Source organism: Podarcis erhardii (assembly GCF_964252035.2).
Source record: "Podarcis erhardii genome assembly, chromosome: 2".
In the NCBI taxonomy this organism is placed as follows: Eukaryota; Metazoa; Chordata; class Lepidosauria; order Squamata; family Lacertidae; genus Podarcis; species Podarcis erhardii.
Window position 1 is genome coordinate 33,045,296 of NC_138498.1, and position 20,117 is coordinate 33,065,412.

At 41.7% G+C, this 20,117-nt stretch overlaps 1 protein-coding gene across 4 annotated transcripts in view; it reads left to right on the forward strand.

The window, feature by feature from the left end:
- Nucleotides 1-20,117, forward strand: part of SPAG9 (sperm associated antigen 9) — a 78,033-nt gene that overhangs the window by 40,733 nt on the left and 17,183 nt on the right. For all 4 annotated transcript variants that reach the window (XM_081850696.1, XM_081850697.1, XM_081850695.1 and 1 more), the window contains 11 exons: nucleotides 54-175; nucleotides 6,058-6,115; nucleotides 7,962-8,114; nucleotides 8,208-8,259; nucleotides 8,704-8,834; nucleotides 11,051-11,107; nucleotides 12,695-12,868; nucleotides 14,812-14,941; nucleotides 17,151-17,246; nucleotides 17,570-17,737; nucleotides 18,779-18,950. In XM_081850696.1, the coding sequence (XP_081706822.1) occupies nucleotides 54-175; nucleotides 6,058-6,115; nucleotides 7,962-8,114; nucleotides 8,208-8,259; nucleotides 8,704-8,834; nucleotides 11,051-11,107; nucleotides 12,695-12,868; nucleotides 14,812-14,941; nucleotides 17,151-17,246; nucleotides 17,570-17,737; nucleotides 18,779-18,950 (1,313 nt within the window). The remainder of the gene's footprint in view (nucleotides 1-53; nucleotides 176-6,057; nucleotides 6,116-7,961; nucleotides 8,115-8,207; nucleotides 8,260-8,703; nucleotides 8,835-11,050; nucleotides 11,108-12,694; nucleotides 12,869-14,811; nucleotides 14,942-17,150; nucleotides 17,247-17,569; nucleotides 17,738-18,778; nucleotides 18,951-20,117) is intronic.

The following is a 20,117-nucleotide window of genomic DNA, read 5'->3' on the forward strand; positions in this document are numbered from 1 at the left end:
TATTTTTAAAACTTTTATTCTCCCGACTTTTAAATTCCAATTCTGTTGTGCAGCACACCTACCAAAGGCATAGAGAACAAAGCATTTGATCGTAATACAGAATCACTGTTCGAAGAACTATCTTCTGCTGGCACCGGTCTGATAGGGGATGTGGATGAAGGAGCAGACCTACTGGGTAAGTGGGTATTCTAAAAAAATCCTGTTGATTTCCATCCATTTCTTCAGCTTAAGAACTGTGAAGGTAATTGTTCTGTGAGAGTTGAGGAATGAAGTTGTTGAGAAAAGTATTCATGTTCAGTATTTCATTTTAAGTAAGTTTCTTCTATATATAAAATGCTTACTAATTAAAAATGGTGAAGTTGAAAACATTCAGTCTCCTACATGAGGTTTTTACCAAAGGGAGTCTTTCGACTATTTATTCAGATCTCTGCTTTAGTGCAGTCCTAGGTTGCACTCAGAAGTAAGTTCCATTGAGTCCCTGATAGGTTTGGGTAAGGTTTGAGTGCAGGTGTAGTAGCTACTCACTAGCTAAGAAGGAAGAAGGAAGTCATGTGACATGGGGAGGATATCTGAAACAGCCCCCAGAACCACCAGCCTGTACAATAATATGCAGAGGCACAAGACTACCTAAATATGAAGTGAATCTAGCATTTGCTCTTGAGTTTTTAAGGACTGGTGAAATAACCAGTTTAATTTGGTAAATAGCAAGCTGAAAATAGAGCCCTCATTGGCTGCTCCTGTCTCTTTCGGTCATTAGCCTACAAGGGCAGGAGGGGCCTCATTTCTGAAATACATTCATCTATAGGTCCCTCTAGATACCCTTTCTAATGACCCCCATCCAGATCCATTACAGCCTAGATGATTTTTCAGATCGGGACTTTTCCACCAGCTATAGTTAAAGGAGATGAGCCCAGTTCCACAGTCAGTTCTGTTAAAGAACGTAAGAATATCCCCATTAGGAGGATTGCTAAACCTACATAATAAATAAACCTAGCACTGCTCAAACTTCGTAGACTCCAATTTGATGCAAATCAAGGCCCAATAGCAGTTTGGTGGGTTGGTTCTTGCAGGCTGTCAGCAGATGTCTTCTGCAGTGTCAAACATTGGCATCATATGGAATCAGTAAGCCAGATGCCTCTATAGCAGCCCTATACTCCGCTGTAAGAGGGGCACATTTTGTAATGTACACTATTTCCCCAAGCAGATTTTCTATTTTGGGTCATGAAGAAGACCAAAGAGGCCCATTTAAAAGGATCAGAAAAAGGCAAATGTTTGTAATTGCTAAATATTATTTTGGATAGTGAACCTAAGATTCTAGCTAGCCATGGGCACAATAGAAGATGAAGGTTTGGTTACTGAGTGGAAAAACTCAAGCTGAATGGTAGTGGTCTGCCCCTCTCTCTCCTGTGCTTCCAGAAAAGTCTCTAGAGGGTCAGTGGCCCCTTCTGAAGGGCATGCGATGAGGAGTGATGGGCTGCAGTGGGAAGAAGGAATCGCCCAAAATCAGCTGTAGGCCAAGTTTGCAAAATGTCATATTTGCAGAGCTACAAGCGAGACCTTGAATGCAGATTTAAATTCAGCAAATGGAATAGTAGTCTATAAGTACTCACAGAAGGAAACAATGTTGACAAGGGAGTGTTTCCAGCTGATCAGGAAGAAAAATAGACAGCTACCCAGTTGTGTCGCATCTCTGGGATGGTTGCCATGACTTTGTGTGAAAATGTCAGAAAGTTGGGCTGGTTACAGCTAGAATTGTTCAGGTTAGCCAGAATCCTCACTTCCTTTTAGTGTACATGCCTGAACTGTGTAACCCTAGCACAAGCATTAAAGGGCCAGGTGGTTGAGCTCAACTGCCGTGCTCCCCCTGATAGAGCACCTATGTGTGCCTTCTCCATACCACACACTCCAGGTTCTGTTGAGCAATTGAGGTAGGCCAATATCACTTGGCAACTGCGGCTAGTGGGATTGCTGTTTTGTCTGTTTCCCTATGGCGCAACTTCATTTTTATGCTACAATGTCAGCACAGCACGGTATATGCCAGGCACCGCTGCAGTCACAGGAATGAAAATAAAGGTTTCAGTAGTAGTTCTGCTCTTTCTGGAGTTGAGCAGGAAACATGCCCTGGCATAGCCCAGGTGCCAGGATTTTTTTATTTTTTATTATTGGAAGGTAGTTACCCTAGTTACAAAACTCTGCATGTAGCCTCGGCTACAATTATGTGTTTCAACAGATGTACTGCAGATACTCTCTTTATTCTCTTTGTGGTGGGCAATATAAATTTCATTCATCTATTTCAAACAGCATTTATGATTTGACTTTATTTAAAAAGGATGAGGAACCTGCTACCCTCCTGATGTTGGTGGAGCACAGTTTCCATCACTCCTGACCTTTGGCCATCATGGCTGGATGGGAATAGAATCCAACATTTGAAGGGTAGGAGGATCCCAGACTTTAGCCTGGATCTTCCAGGATTTGAAGGGAAACGACAAAATGCGGCAGAATAATCCTAATGTGTTTATACAGAAGTCCTACTGAGTTCAGTGGGACTCAATTTGAAATAAGTGTGCATTTTGTATGAAATGCCTTGTTTTGTAGCGTGATATGCAATATATCTGCTGTTTGACTTATGGAGCATGGTTCCACAATGTTAGTTTACATGGGATTCTCCAATTTTCTTTCTCTTGGGCTGCATACCCAGGGGAATATTCTGGTGTGTATGCTTTTTATATTTTCGAAAGTGATTGTTTTGAAGTTCAATATTCTTGGCTGCTGCTATCATAATATATGTTGTTATTTTGGTTTTTATCCTGCTTGGTATCTCCCCCACCCCCCAACCATTTTGTTTGATAATCGTTTCTCTGTTAGGGACACCAGCAGTTAAAAGTGTAGTGCAAATAAGTTTATCTTTACGAACAGCACTTTTTGAAATCCTCTACAAACTCAAACTTCAGCCACTTTTGAAGAAAAGACCCATTATTTTCTACATATATAGGCAGATACTGGCCCAAGTACTGTCTTGTGAAACGACCCAAACATGGAGAAGCAGTTGGAAATAAGAATAGGGTTTGAAGTATTTTGTATTCTCATTTTGTATCCTCCCTGGGATCTTGGGATGAAGGGCAGTATAAACAAACAAACCAACCTTCTGAAACCATCATGACTGTTTGCTGATCACTGAGTACAGGGCCCCCTTCTAATGTATTTAAAGCACAAGCACATGTCAAACACATTGCAGGATGTAAATTGAAGAGCTGGCTAGTTGGAGGGCATGAAGAATGCATTGTGATGCTGCTATCCTGGCAGAATGAGGGCAGAGTTCCTTTCTCCTATGCAGCAAGTGCAGTACATAGAAAGCTGCCTTATACTGATTCAGACCACAGGTCTACCTAGCTCAGCATTGGCAGCAGCTCCTTGGGGTTTCAGGCAGAGTTCTCTCCCATCCCTACCTGGAGATTGAACCTTCTTGAGACCTTCTGCGTGCAAAATAAATGCTCTGCCACTGAGCTGCAGCCCCTCTCCAACAGTGAGACTTCTTGCAGGTGGGTTTTGATCAGTTCATCTGCATCAGCACTGTGAGAGCGGCCACATTAAAGCGAGATGCCTTGTTTCCCTGGCATCAGTCGGCATTCCATGTGTTTTAGAGAATAGGATCCTTGTTTCTCAAAAGTGTTGATTCAGTATGCTTAAGGAATCGAGGAGCAAGATATTGGCCTTGTTCCAGTGACTTCGTGCACTACTCCAGTGGGTGCACAGAGCTCCCCTCCTTGTGCAGGTACTTACCTGTTCATTTCAATAGAGTGGGCAGCTTGTGGTGTAAATCTAGGGACCTGCCCTCCCTGCCTCCCGCCAGGTGAGCAGGGCAGCCCATTTGCTGTGGAGAAGCACTAAATCACTACGTGCTTATTCTGTTTGAGGAGTTGGTCTCATTTGCTTAGTTTTGCAAATACATGTGTAATTAGCAAAAAAGTTCCAACACTATACACATTTTAGCAGGGTCTTAATTTTCCTAGATTTGCCCAGAAACCTGTAACCTTTTATCGGCCTGTGTTCTAAGATTGATGTAAGAAGGGAAGCCCAGTTTAAACACCCATTGTTTTTTATGGTGAGCCATCAAGAATGTAGCTATGACATTGCCGCTTCCCCAAAATATTATTGGAACGTTATAACTTTAGATACCTTTCAGAGGTCTGAAATGTGTAACTGTTGGTATATTATAAGCTGTAAAGGTCATCCCCCCCACGCACACTTTAACAAAGTAACAGCTGCCAGTGTTTGTAACACCATTTATACCAAGCACCCCCAAACTCGGCCCTCCAGCTGTTTTGGGTCTACAGTTCCCATCATCCCTGACCACTGTTCCTGTTAGCTATGGATGATGGGAGTTGTAGTCTCAAAACAGCTGGAGGGCCGAGTTTGGGGATGCCTGATTTATACCAACAAACCATGTACGGTCTCCACTGTCCCTTCCCCAAAAGGATACTGCAGAGATGGGAAAAGTGCAGAATAAGGCAACTAAAATGGTCAAGAACATTTTCTGCTTTGTGGAAACCCTTAAGCATTTGAGACTTTAGGAAAAGAAAAAGGAGTGATGTGGGACAGGTAAATTATGTGTGGCTTGGAAAGACTAGATGGGTGGGTGTGTCCTTTTGGCTTTGCCTTGGGGACATTCAGTAAAATTGGGCACTACCTTATTTTTATATGTGTGTGTGAGTGTGAGTGTGTGTGTGAGTGTGTGTGTTCACACCCACACCCACGTCTTCATCAAAAAGAACCAAGGAAAGTAATTCAAAACGGACCAAAGAAAGAAGTGTGTGGCTGACATGCAACCCATAATTAACTGATTAAATTCCCTATTTTAAAATGTGGTGATGGCCATGGGCAGGTGGCTTCAAGAGGCAGTGCCAGGAGGTGGGGATTAGTCAGTCTTGAAGGGTATAGGTCTTTCTACAACCTCCCTGGCTAAATGGAACCCCTAGTTTCAGCAGTGTTACCTTTTGGGATTTAGATTCCTGGGGACAAACTGAAGAAGAAAGGCCTCATAGCCTCTTTATGGGTTTCTTGGAGGTTCCAATGTTAGAGATGGGATGCCGGACTAGAGCAATGCTTGGTCCACTGAGGCTTCTCCTAGATCTTGACCATACTTTTTGACACTACTCTCTTTTAACTGTTTTTGTCTTACTATATGAGTCATTTTTAAATCAGAACATAATTTGGCTTCAGGCGTTTACTGCTGGCTTTGCTTTGAAATCACTCATATCTCTAGTATTGTGCTGTACCTCACTCATACTGCTCTCCTTACATAAAATATTTCTTCTTCTTCTTGCTCTTCGTGGGATTCATGGGCTTTAAAGACCATAATTTCTTTGGTAAGGTGTCATCTCATTTGGGGAACATTTGCAAGGGCATTGCATTGTCTTTGAGCTTTTTCACGTTCTGCATCTCTTCTCTGTGTTGTAACACAGCTTTCATCATCAATTATACGTAATTTAAATTTGTAGTGTCAACTTTAATCGATTTTCAACACTTGTTGTTTTAATACAATTTATATTCTGCAAAAGCAGTTAAACATTGGATTCTTGGACTGAAAATATTTTGCATTCTTCTTCTGGGCTTCAGGGAGCCTACCTGTTGAACACTTTAAAAGTCCAGCAGCAAGATTTAGTTTTGAAAACTGTCGTTTCAGCTATTAAGGAATCAGGTGCTTAGATAAACTCCAAGAACAATCCTACCTGCATAGGTTGTTCTTCCATTTTTATATTTTATTGAAGGTTTGACAGGTGGCTTGTAAACCATTTTGGAAATGTTCATTGAGAAGCAGTATGCAACTCTATTAAATAAATGATTGAATACATTTCAGTGGAGGAAGCTAATCTATGTGCAAGCAGGGCAGTTCCTTCCATTGAAATTAATGTGGAGTCCCACTTACATAGTAGCCCCACATGAACCTTGGAGCACCATACACTAAACTCTGTATCAGGGTACATAAGTTTGAGAACTAGCACTTGCACTAGTAATTTCAATGTTTTTAAGCTGTTTACTCTGTTCTGTCTTTGAAAGGAATGGGTCGTGAAGTTGAAAACCTTATCTTAGAAAATACACAACTGCTAGAAACCAAGTGAGTAACTTTTTCAGCTGTTGAACATAGAATTGCTTCTGCTAAACCTGTTTTAAAATTGATCATGAGACTGGTTGTTGGTTCATAAAGGATATAATCAATTATTCCCAAGGCCCTTGTTCCATATATCTAGGTGACAGATGTAGGTTAGTTGATGCGTTAGGTGTTTGCACTATTTTGATCTCTAATGGTTAATAAAATTAATATAATAGGCTGTCAAGTCATGCTGGCCACATGACCCAGAAAGCTGTCTGTGGACAATCGCCAGCTCCCTCGGCCTAAAGTGAGATGACTGCCGCAGCCCCATAGTCTTCTTCGGCTGGACTTAACCATCCAGAGTCCTTTACCTTTTACCTTACATATTCCTTTAGTTCATGAAAGGTACAAAATTACAAAAAGCACAGGGAATCTCAGAACACTAGAGCTTGGGTTTCTAAAGTGTAGCTGACCAATAGCTTCAAGACAGTCAGAAACAACTCTCCCTCATTCACTAATTTGTTTGTTCCCAAGAGCAGTGCTTTTTTTTCTTTAAAAATGTTTAGGTTTACTCTCATTTTCCTACTTGAAATACTGCCCCTCAATGAGGCCAAACTTAGATTCACAAAATGTTTAGGGGTATGCGTACCCCCAGAAAAAAGCACTGTCCAAGAGGATCTGCTTAGATGTCGCAGAGCTAAACTAGTTTAGGTGAGGCTGGCGCTTTTGGGGCGCAGGGTTCACCAACCCTCTGGGGCCACACACAGTTGTGGAAATGGCCAAAAGAGGGCATGGCCACTCAGCACTCTCACATGTGCACAGACACCCACAGGCATACTGCCCCCCCCCCAGGTGTACAGATCAGATAAGGAGGTGGGTTATTACCCAGTACTGTGTTCACTTACTGTATTTTTCGCTCTATAAGACTCACCAGACCATAAGGCGCAACTAGTTTTTGGAGGAGGAAAACAAGAAAAGAAATATTCTGAATCTCAGAAGCCAGAACAACAAGAGGGATTGCTGCAGCGAAAGCAGCGATCCCTTTTGCTGTTCTGGCTTCTGGGATAGCTGCACAGCCTGCATTCGCTCCATAAGACGCACACACATTTCCCCATACTTTTTAGGAGTATTTTGCCGAATCAAAACAAATGTTGTAAAGTAAGTTTTGTACAAGCTGTTGCAACTGTCGCTATGAATAGAAACGGGACACAAAATATGAATCTGGGGCAGCCAGTGCCAACGTAGTGCTGCGGCAATTGTTCCATCAGTGCAAACATTTCAGCTTTGCCAGATGTGGTGATACACCCTCCCCATACTGCTTTGGGGATTCTCCTGGTGGAAGGCATAGTGCAGGCTTCCGCTAGTGGGACTCATTAGTTTAATACTGCCCAAAGCTAGTTTTGTAAGTGGGGGGAGGGGTATAACTCTTTGTCGCTTGAATTCCTGTGATGGGATTGAAATAATGGTAGTAAAAATAAATAGGTCAATTTCTGTGATACTGGTAAAGGTAAAGGGACCCCTGTCGTGACCAACTCTGGGGTTGCGGCGCTCATCTCGCGTTATTGGCCGAGGGAGCCGGCGTACAGCTTCCGGGTCATGTGGCCAGCATGACTAAGCCGCTTCTGGCGAACCAGAGCAGCGCACGGAAACACCATTTACCTTCCCGCCGGAGCGGTACCTATTTATCTACTTGCACTTTGATGTGCTTTTGAACTGCTAGGTGGGCAGGAGCAGGGACTGAGCAACGGGAGCTCACCCCGCTTCTGATCAGCAAGTCCTAGGCTTTGTGGTTTAACCCGCAGCGCCACCCGCGTCCCTCATGTGATACTGGTAGAAATGACCTAATTACAGCTATCTTCGTTGTCTTCAGAAATGCCTTGAATGTGGTGAAGAATGACTTAATAGCAAAAGTAGATGAGCTCACCTGCGAGAAGGATGTGCTGAAAGGAGAGCTGGAAGCTGTAAAACTGGCCAAACAAAAGCTTGAAGAGAAGAACAAGGAATTGGAAGAAGAACTTAGAAAGTGAGTGTAATACGCTTGTTTCATGTACAGCAGAGAAGATCTTACCAGGGATTCTGCAACTAACTTCATTGATAACTCTTGCATCTTGTTTAGAGCCCGAGCGGAAGCAGAAGAAGCGAGGCAAAAAGCAAAGGAAGAGGATGATGTATGTAATTGCATTGGCAGCTTTTTATCTAATCCTGTTTCTTATTTGTGTAACATTGCTCTTAAAATACCCTGACCTTTTGAAAGAGTTTTTGAGAAGAAGTGTGCCCTTGTCCTTTCTTTATCTGCTGCAACTCCTCTTGCAGTTGTAGAGTGGACTATGACATCTGGGGGATGCTGAATTAGTCTGCTTCCTCCACCCCACCCCTCCTTTGGACACCAAGGGGCTGTGAGGGGCTGCTTCCATTGTTGGCACTGTTTCTTCCCACCCATTACTGCACTTTATATATAGCCATAAACACCTGTAAATTATTTCGAAACGACTGTCTTAGGCCCTTATTGCAGTTCATTGGTGATGGAAGAGAAAGTAACTCCTCCTTAAACTGTACATAATTTGCTACGTTAAGCATTCTTGGTTCTCTTTTTCCCCCACCCCCATGTGCAGAGTGACATTCCTACTGCTCAGAGAAAGCGATTCACTCGGGTTGAAATGGCCCGTGTCCTCATGGAAAGAAATCAGTATAAAGAGCGGCTAATGGAGCTCCAAGAAGCAGTGCGATGGACTGAGATGATACGGCAAGTGCAGTTTTCTTATGCTTGTTCATAGTATTTTACGGTTATAGTTGCAATGCTGGATAGCGCTCTTTCTCTTTCTCTTTCTCTTTCTCTTTCTCTTTCTCTTTCTCTTTCTCCCCCCCCCCCCTCTCTCTCATATAATTGCAGTGGGTTGGACTAAATAATCCTTTGGTCCCTTCCAACTCTATCAATCTGTGAATCTGTGAAACTGCTGCTATTACTGTACAGTGGTACCTCGGGTTAAGAACTTAATTAGTTCTGGAGGTCTGTTCTTAACCTGAAACTGTTCTTAACCTGAAGCACCATTTTAGCTAATGGGGCCTCCCGCTGCCGCTGCACCGCCAGAGCACAATTTCTGTTCTTATCCTGAAGCAAAGTTCTTAACCCGAGGTACTATTTCTGGGTTAGCGGAGTCTGTAACCTAAAGCATCTGTAACCTGAAGCGTATGTAACCTGAAACGTATGTAACCCGAAGTACCACTGTATTGCGTTGTGGAGAGTGGATTATTTTTAACAAAGAGGAAGGGCTGTAGCCCTTCTACATACTTTGCATGTATGTAGCATCCCAGGTTAACTTCCCAAGTAGGGCTGAGAGAGTCCTGCCTGAAAGCCTAGAGCAGCGGTTCTCTCTTTTTTTTATATAATAATTTTTATTGAATGATTTTATGTTACAAAAAACAATACAACCATACTACCACTAAATATAATTAAGAAATAAAAATTACATCAATATTTAGTTTGTTATTTGTTATTTACCGTCTTATTTCCTCCCAAACATTCCATACAAAAACACACATATGTGCAGAGACCCACACACCCACACCCACACACAAAATGATAATAATGAAAGTAAATATTTTCCCCCTTTTATCTTCCAAAATATTTTATTCAACTTTGACTTCTTGTGGTTCTCAATCTGTGGGTCCCCAGATGATGTTGGACTACAACTCCCACCATCCCTGAGCTCTGGCCTTGCTAGCTAGGGGTGATGGGAGTTTTAGTTCAACAACATCTGGGGACCCACAGGTTGAGAAAGGCTGCCCTAGAGAGTTGCTGCCAGTCAGGGCAGAAAATAATGAGCCAGTGTTTCTCAAGCTTGTGTTTCCAGCTGTTGTTGGACTACAACTTGTATCATCCCTGACTTCTGGTCCTGCTAGCTAGAGATGATGGCAGTTGTAGTCTGGCAACAGCTGGGGATCCAAGTTTGAGAAACACTGATCTAGATGGACCAAGCAGCTTCCTACCCTCCCCACCCATTGCTTAGCTCTTAGCATCCCCCCCCCCCCAAAAAAAGCTGGGCACACATTTAGTATCATATCTCTGAATGAAGAGATGGTGCTTGGCAGACAGACTCCAAGGAGATGATCTGCAGCAGTAGGAAGGGCGTACTGCACCTCTCACTTTGAACTTCTTCCCTAGGCACTTCTGTACTTTTAACATCTCATTTGGCTGCCACCTAATGGTTGGATGTGATTGCTGCAGTTTAGTTTTACTATGGAACGATATTTAGACCTCTTCGTGACTAAGTTGACTTGTTTTGCATGAGCCACATTCTACCTTGGAGCAGTCCCCGTATTCCTTGCACATGCAGCTTTTGCAACCATAATGCTTGGTACTTCCTCTGATGAAATTATTTTGTACACTTGGCTGTTTGGAACTACTTTCCTAATGCATGCATGAGGTGGACAAAACCGTCATCGAGCAGTGGATGATCTTGTCAGGAACTTAACCTTCTGTAAAATCGGCAGTGAACAAAAAAACAGATTGAAAAGCGCTTGATGCCCTTACACTGTTTACCCTTCACCAGATAGACTTCATCAGATATATGTGTGTGTGTTTTTAGGGGATGAGCGGTCAAAATGGTAACTTGAATTTTTAGAATATCCAGATACTAATTTTGTTGAACAGTAATCTAACTTCATGTACAACTAAACCCAGAACAGGTTTAGAGGGCATGTGGCAGATACACAGGAAGAAGTGAAGAATGGAAATGTCTTTCTGCTCAAACAGGCCTTGTTCTGCACACACATGCCCCACTTAGCACTATGTTAAATTGCACCCTGTTTATTCAGCAATCCCTCCCCACCCACCTCATCAATTTAATAGTATTGTATCTTGCAATCAGACAAGAGCCATTTGCTACTTTGATGTGTCGTGCAGAGCATTCTAGGTCATCCTATTGCTCAGCTAATTAGCTTTTGATTTTTTTTCTTCAGGGCATCACGAGAAAATCCAGCCATGCAAGAGAAGAAGAGATCAAGCCTTTGGCAGTTGTAAGTACAGAAACGCAATCAGATGCTGGTATTATGCACAAAAGCCTTTTTTGTTTCTTTACTGCAGAAGGAACCAATAACAACAAACCTATTTTCTCTTTGCCATCTAGAATGCCAACTGGGTAAGACTGACCTTAAAGACAGATTGTAAGATGCATCTTGCAATGTTGGTTATGCACTTGGCCGAGAAACATAACTGCCTTAATCTAATTGTGGCATTAAAAAAAAGAAACCAGAATTCTGACACAAGAGTGCAGAGTTTTGTTAGCAGCTGTTCTATGAATATGAAAGTAAACTGAAGTTTGGGTATCTTTTGGTGTGGTTTGCATATAATTTCAAGTACCCCAGAACTTGGTGTGAGAATTTGTGAAGTGCTAATTTATTTTCCTTGTTCTAAACGTAATTACTGAAGCCAAATGTGATGGAGTACTAAAATTGTGAGAGATTAATTATTGTGTGATTAAATATTAAAATCTTGTGGATCCCAGAAGTTATTTTATTTAATACTTTTTTTGCGGTTTAAGATTTAATAGAAATCTTTGGGCTCCTGTCTAAATAGTAGTGAATCTGCAGGACTTGGACGTGAAGGTGCTGGATTCTTGTGGAATTGTGTTTCTTTTACCTTTATTGTAGTTCATATTCTGAACTGAAACCAATCTTGTCCATCCCTGCCTTCTGCTGTGGGGAAACAGATATCATTGAAGTTACGGATCCTCTATATCTGGACTCATAGTCTGGTAGCCTAGTAAACTTGTACTCTGTGGCATACGCATGATACACACAATGATATTTAGGTTACATGAAATGCTTTGGGCAAACCATCTGCAATCCGTACAACAATCTTGCAGGCTATGCCAGATTTATCTCCATGTTATAAATAATGGTGAGATGGAGGCAGCATCCTGCCTAAGGAACATTCACCAAGCTCCATGATGAGTTGTGTGACTTACGGAGCAAAGCTCATGCTTTTAATCACTATGGCACATCAACTCAGATAATGATCAAACTGCTTGTGTGCCTATAAGTTGTGGGGAAACTATACTGTTTATCAATGCTTCAGAGCCTGAATTACTGAGTGGTGTTGCCTATGGTGGCCTTAACTATCTTGGGTCTAGAAATTTGCTATACAGATAGAGAAGCATTTCAGATTTTCAGGCGCAGGAGTCCAGCCCACCCTGTGACCTCAGGATGAAGGGCAGGCAATAAAAAGATGGAAATTAAAGTAAATACATGAAAATAAAAATAGGAACCAGCATCACTTTTTTTTGTACCAGCCCTGTATGTATATAGAAAGCTGTTTTTGACACCACATTTTCAGACACCAGAGCATTCTCTAGCCCCTGCGTAAATGCCAAGTCTTTATCTTCATTCTTGGCCTGGATGTGCATGGAATAGTTATTATGAGTGTTGCAAGCGTAATGCTGCTGTTCTGATGGTGTGAGCTGTGTGGGACAGTTAATGGCTGCTGTGTTTGGGCCCGTTCCTTTCTTACTACGTTTCCTTACTCATTGTTGTACATTTGAAGCCAGTTTGGCTTTTGGGTGTGTCTGTGTACTCACATGCCTCTACTTTTTTTGTGATCTCCAGTTTTAGCAGACTATTCAGCTCATCAGGCAATACTGCTAAGAAACCAGAACCACCAGTTAATGTTAAGTACAATGCTCCAACCTCCCACATTACTCCATCAGTCAAGAAAAGAAGCAGCACTTTATCCCAGTTACCCAGTGACAAATCAAAAGCCTTCGATTTCCTCAGTGAAGAGTAAGACTTGCTTTGCTTATACAAACTAAAAGTATGCCAGCAATATAGAATTATTTGTATATATCAGCAATGCCAGCATGTATTGTAGTAGAAATATCAAAACCAGGGTTCAGGTTGATCACACCTTGAAGTATTGGAATAACAGATAGTAGCTGTTGGATTTTTATGGACAAAAAGAAGACTGTGTGCTTAAATGTGGTAGCCTCTGTTGCATAACAGTTACAACAATTTATTCAACTTATTATATTATTATGCTTGGGGGCTGCATAACTAGTTAGCATGCCATGCCAGAATCTTGCTTGTTCTCAGAAATATCCTCGCCCATATTTATCTAGTTATCTGGTCCAAACATGGAATTAAGCAGTACCCTTGTCCCTTTATGATACTTCTGTGTAAAATAACCCATGATATCCATACAGCACACACTAATGTGGAATGTTGCCTTTGGGGAGGGGTATACCTTAAGTATAATGCCCTTTACTGCCTTACTTGAACTAATGTAACTTGTGCTTAAAATCCCTCAGTGCCTTTCAGCACCGACTTTCATTTCCTCAACAGTGTTTCCATTCACAGTGCTCAGTTTATATGTTTTGCACAGGTAGAGCTTTTGCTAACTCTGTTTGCAAAGTTAACATGAATCAGAGGACGTAGGCCCAGAAACGCATGTCACCGGTGCTCTGATGTATCTGTGGCTGGCTGCTCCTGGCGCAGTGAAAGGTGCAGCTCTAAATGGTTTAGGACCAGAGTAGTTCAGGGACAGTCTCCTCCCATGGTACCCCATTAGGAACCCTATGATCTTATTAGACCAAATGAGCCAAGAGAGAACTGAACTGGGACCTTTGAAAAGTTTGCCAGGATATGTACAACCTCCTAACAACTTTTGAAATTGCTAAAAAGTAGCCCAGCTTGGTTTTGGCAAATATTTCAGCAAGCAAAGAATGTGGTTGTGGAGTAAGGGGGGGGGGCAGGAAAGTGCTGTTTTCCTCTCCCATCATAAAACTACACCAACAAATAGCAGCCAGTTCTATAATAACTGAAGCCTCCATACAGTTCATGTAGAGAACATTAGAGTAGTCTATCCTTTAGATAGCAGAAGTCTGAATCAGCATTCCCAAGTCCTCATCAAATAAAAGTGTTGCTGTCCTCTCTTCAGGGGTTGGTAGAAGGCATCCTGGGTTTCCAGGTATAACCAGAAGCCTCTTAAGGCTGTTAATGTGAGAGATGAAGGGGTGGAATGGAAAATCCTCTCCATGATTAGAATTCCCAAATCCTCAGGTCATATGGCCTGATTGTTACATTAGCCTTTGGGTGGAATACAGAATATGGGTAATTTAAAAAGACCTTCAAATTAAAGCTTTCCACCATACCAGTTTGGTTGCAGCGTCAGACGTTGCTTCCCCCTCTTCATCCAAATACGTTACCAGATGCAGACTTCAGCAGCAGGTTGTGCCGGAGAGCCATGCTGCCCTAGAAACCTTAGAAGTATTGTGCTGACAGTTTCTCACTGAGAGAAAAAAACAAGTACCTTGAAGGAAGTATGGTGTCCGGGGAGTAATACAGATTTCACTTGCGTATTAACTTTGAAAAACCTCTTCTGCCACCCCCTACATAACTTTGAAAAGTTTTTTGGGGCTAATGGGGATTGGAGCCAATGTGGTGTAGTGGTTAAGAGCGGTGGACTCGTAATCTGGTGAAGCGGGTTCGCTTCCCCGCTCCTCCACATGCAGCTGCTGGGTGACCTTGGGCCAGTCACACTTCTCTGAAGTCTCTCAGCCTCACTCACCTCACAGAGTGTTTGTTGTGGGGGAGGAAGGGAAAGGAGAATGTTAGCCGCTTTGAGACTCCTTCGGGTAGTGATAAAGCGGGATATCAAATCCAAACTCTTCTGGAAGATATAGAGGAACTTGGAATTTTTTAAAAAAGTGTCCTTCCCTTTTGCCAAGGTCTGAGGCCAGTCTTGCCTCACGTAGAGAGCAGAAGAGAGAACAGTACCGCCAAGTGAAAGCCCATGTTCAGAAGGAAGATGGTAGAGTGCAAGCTTTTGGTTGGAGCCTTCCTCAGAAATATAAACAGGTATTGTGTTATCAACTGTTCATCCCTGTTCATGTGTTTTAGTTTGGGGATATTGTGGTGGCAGGTCACCAAAGGCAATTTCATTTTCAGCAAGGTGGGAAACCTGTAACCCTCCAAATTCCATCAACCTCAGCCAAAACATGGAGCTATTTAAAATACCTGTGCAGATATTATCATGCCTACAAATTGCCATATAGAATTATTATTATTAATTATATTTCTATACCACACTTCATCTGAGGATCACAGTTTACAGTATAAAAACGCAAAAATGCATACTACAGTGATACCTCTAGATATGAACGGGATCCGTTCCGGAGCTCCGTTCGCATCTAGAAGCAAACGTAACTAGCGATGGCACGTCTGCACGCATCGCTTCTCGCCGCTTCTGTGCATGACGTCATTTTGAACGTCTGCACATGCGCAAGCGGTGAAACCCAGAAGTAACACACTCCGTTACTTCCAGGTTGCCGAGGAGCGCAACTCGAACACGCTCAACTCGAAGCGTATTCAACCCGAGGTATGACTGTATAGAAAGAAAGAAAAATAACACACACACACCAGTTTTAAAGGCCATAGATTGTTTAACTAGCCAAAGGCCTGGGAGAAGAGGAATGTTTTTGCCTGATGCCTAAATACATGTAATGAAGGCACCACACAAGGATAATACCCTGACAAAGCTAAAGCAAAATCGACAATTAAAAACAGCAAGTCTGGGGCACTTTAAAGACTAGCAACTTTATTGTGGCACAAGCTTTTGCGGGTGGCAATAATGTTAAGAGTGGCCATTCATAAAAATTAAAAAGATTTTAAAAACACAGGCATCCTGGTATTGGTAAGCCAAGTAACAAATGTAGAGTGATAAAAATCATTTATCTCCACAAGTTGATAGTGTTGAACCTCTCATCAGTTTCACATTGCAGTCTTTCTTTAAAACCAAGTATTACATAAAGCCACCTTACAGCTTCACAGAAAACTAAAGCATCCTTGAAAGGGTTAGAAAGGATTTTAAAAGCCTAGTAAAATGAAGGCAGGATTAACATAGTGCAGGTATAGGACTGAGCAAAGCAGTTTAGCGCTGCATTTTGAAATTCCAGGGCTGCTGCTGAAAGGAGACCTAAAACAAGGAAACCCTAAGCAGGGTCCCATCTAAACCCAGGGACCTGCATGTTACACAAAGGATTTCTGGTTAATAGTTGAAGGCAATTCCTTTGTGGTGATCACAAAGCGTTGGTGATCTCTGGAGCTATTGTGTTTACTTGTAAACATGAAATCTGGAACTAGTTTAAACTGGGAAGTTGGGCTTTCTTTATCCTTCTTATTAAAAGGCAGAATTTCCCCATTTAAACACAAATGCTGCTGTTCAGAAAGAACAACTAGCAATAAAAGGTCACTGAGCTGTGGGAAGAGTGGGATGGCTTTGTGTTCAAACCTCTTTGTAATGGAATGTTGTTACTGCACATTTTTCTGAAGTTTGAGAACATGTGTGCTACCTTGCATATTTTTATGGAAAATGTTTCAAGGTCTTAAACCATGGGTAGACAAACTAAGGCCCGGGGCCCGGATCCGGCCCAATCGCCTTCTAAATCCAGCCTGCAGGGCGGTCTGGGAATCAGTATGTTTTTACATGAGTAGAATGTGTCCTTTTATTTAAAATGCATCTCTGGGTTATTTGTGGGGCCTGCCTGGTGTTTTTACATGAGTGGAATGTGTGCTTTATTTAAAATGCATCTCTGGGTTATTTGTGGGGCATAGGAAGTAGTTCAATTCCCCCCCCCCAATATCGTCTGCCCCCACAAGGTCTGAGGGGCAGTTGACTGGCCCCCTGCTGAAAAAGTTTGCTGACCCCTGTCTTAAACTATGATCTGCATAGATAAGTATAGCTTTAACCCCCTCCCAGTCTTTGTGCATAAGGCTTTGTTTATTTTACACTCCCCCCCTTTTTTATATATATTAGCTACTGAGAAGGGCCTCTTAGCTAATCTGGCAAGATAGACTTTTAAAATTACAATACTGCCCCCCTCTGGCTTTGATCTCACTAGTGTATGACTTTAAACTGAGTGGATCTATGATTGTTCTTCCCAGACAGTCTAATATCCTGGTCATCTTGGCAAACCTATCAAATTCTGATATGGGCTTGTGACAAACTGGTCTGTAAGATGCCAGAAACATTTTGAAGCAAAGTAAATATTTCTTTCTCACTTTTTAGGTTGTAAATGGTGGTGGCCAGGGTGATAACAAAATGAAGAACTTACCTGTGCCTGTTTACCTAAGGCCACTCGATGAAAAGGATACATCCATGAAGGTACACCTGTCTTTCTTTTTCTCCAGTTCCCTCTTTTCAAATAAAGAATGCCCCAGTAGTGATTTTTAGATGAGGCCTAATTCTGCACGAGCAAGTTATATCCTTGTTAGGTTCTGAGCAATGCCTAGTTTAATTTAAATTGCAGGTGCTTAATAAATACTTTTGAGAAACTCTGGTTTTTAAATATTGTCATAGTGTTATTTCCCTAAAAGCATAATGTATGATAGGGTGCAACAAATGTTTGCTGTCTTTTTATGTCTTATAAAAAGAAATGATAACCAGGTTTTCCCAGTAGGTTTTGATAAAGTTCACTTGTTTTGTAGCTTTGGTGTGCTGTAGGAGTTAATTTATCAGGAGGGAAGACAAGAGATGGCGGTTCAGTGGTTGGTGCCAGTGTGTTTTACAATGATGTGACGACTCTAGATGCAGAGAGCAACAAACAGAGGAGCGCATCACAAAGCAGCTTGGATAGATTAGATCAAGAACTCAAGGTAAGGTCAGAGGTATAATCAAAATGTGAAACTGTTTGCAAATCTATTAACACTTCAAGAAAATAGAAAACTTCAATATTGTGTTCATAATTCAATAATTATGGCATGATTGGTTCCAAAACCTTTCGGTGCCTGCTCATGAACAAGAACCAGTATTTGCTTGCTAGTTCACTAGTCTTCATTAGACCCCAGATTTCCATGGAAAAACATTCATTTGCTTTTACAACACATTTTGTATTGTATCCGTCCATCTAGGTCTAGGTTCCATTAGATGCTTCCTGGTTCCAAAGCTTTTATAGTGGCCAGGTGGAGCATTTGGAGAAGACGAAAAAATCTAGTTCCACAAGACCAGCATGTTTATGGCGTGACGGAAAACTTGCCTGTTTGGTTTAGTTCATGAAAGTGTATTTTGCATAGCTATGAAAATAATGTGGGGGAGTTTGTGTGTAAAACTACCTGCAACACTCCTGGTATTTAGTAATTCTGGTTGTTTATTCGTCTGCATTTGTAGAAAATGCACCTAGCAATTCACAATGTGATTCTCTGCCACCCCCCAAATAAAAATAAGGTTGAACTAGTAAACTCTAAAATGACACTGTGACCCAGTTGGCAAAGCCCAGTGATGGCTTCAGATGATCAGGCAAACATGAGGGTTTCCTAGCAGAGAATATTGTGGCTGTAGTGCTCCTCCCGCCATCCTGCTGGTGCCTTTCTTCCCAGGGCTAAACCAGGGATTGTTTTGATCATTGCAAGGCTAGTTGTCTCACTTCAGACAAACTATAAACTGTAACTGAGGCTTGTTCTTGGTTGTGGGCAGTTTGTTTGATGGAAAGCAGTTTTCAGCCTGGGTTTGTACATAACCTTGGCAGGATCATGGCAGTAGAACCAGGGGAAGAGTTCAGTAGTCTTAATCTTCTTTCTGGGCATCCCACACCTTTGCTCATTCACACTAATACACGGTTTAGGTTAGTGTTATATGCAAACTAGGCCTGCATATTGTGTAACGTTTACATTGGTTGGTCTTGGTTTCCGCCTACACAGGACCAGCAGAAAGAGCTGAGAAACCAGGAAGAATTGTCAAGCCTTGTGTGGATCTGTACTAGCACCCACTCTGCTACAAAAGTCATCATTGTAGATGCCAACCAGCCAGGAAACATCCTCGACAGTTTCATTGTTTGTAATTCTCATGTGCTTTGTGTAGCTAGTGTACCAGGTAAGAGACTCATGTGAGGGGGGCAATTACTTGAGTTAACATGGGTTTGCTTCTGTCTGTTTTGGAACTGCTGTTAAAATTCAGCTGGGCAGTAAGCCTTTTTCAGGTAGTCATAATGTGTGTAAATTGGCCAGTAAACTCCAAGTCAATTCAGCTTTTGCTATGGATTGTTACTGAACAACCTGATTTGTTCAAAATGTGGCTAAGCCATGATTTGTTTAACTTCCAACTTTTTTTGTACATCCATACCCACTTTTTTTGTACATCAGACAAAACAAGCTGCAACGACTTCGCTATGATCCGTAAGGTTAAGCCTGGTTTTTTTAACCAACCAGGGTAGAATATAACATAGTGCTAAGTCCTGTGTTCTGTCAGGACAAGAATTTCTGCTTGTGCAATGGAGCATTCTCCCCTATTCCCCTAAACCAGTTTTAGGCTTCACCCAACTCTCAGGAGCAGATTTGGGGAGGGTGTGGGGGAGGAGGGTGGACGTCTGGTTGTGTAAGTGGAAATCCTTATAGCAGCATAATAATAATAATAATAATAATAATAATAATAATAATATTTGTACCCCACCCTCCCCAGCCGGAGCTGGGCTCCGAGCAGCTAACATCATATAAATAATACAATATGCATAAAAATAATCAATCCTGCCCTGTATTTTTAAAAGAAGCTAATAATTGCTGCTATAGGATAGACAAATATATACTTCATTTACATTATTTATTTTGGAGTTTTTGGTGGTGCTATTACATTGTGTTCTATACAGTCTTTTATCTCTACCTGTGCCTGAAGCCCTAACTCCATTAAAGCAGTGCTGTAAATTCTTCCTAAGAAGCTAATATGAAAAGTTAAGTTAGTCATGGATATGTCATCTCTGCACCAACAATTAAAACCTTTGCTGTCAGAAATGCTACTTTGTTTTGGCTGTTTAAAACAAGTAGAATCCTAGTAACTAGACAAGTTCAACAAGTATGTTTTAGGAACTCTCCCTTTTATTTCTGAACACTAAGAATTAATTGCTTTGTTTGTACCTTTTACATCATAGCAACCATACATATAACAATTCCCTCTTCTTAATGCCTGTTTTCACATCTACTTCTGACTTGTTCTTAAATTTCACTGAAATCTGGTGGGTAAGCTATGTGAAGGCATGCATTAGCTTCG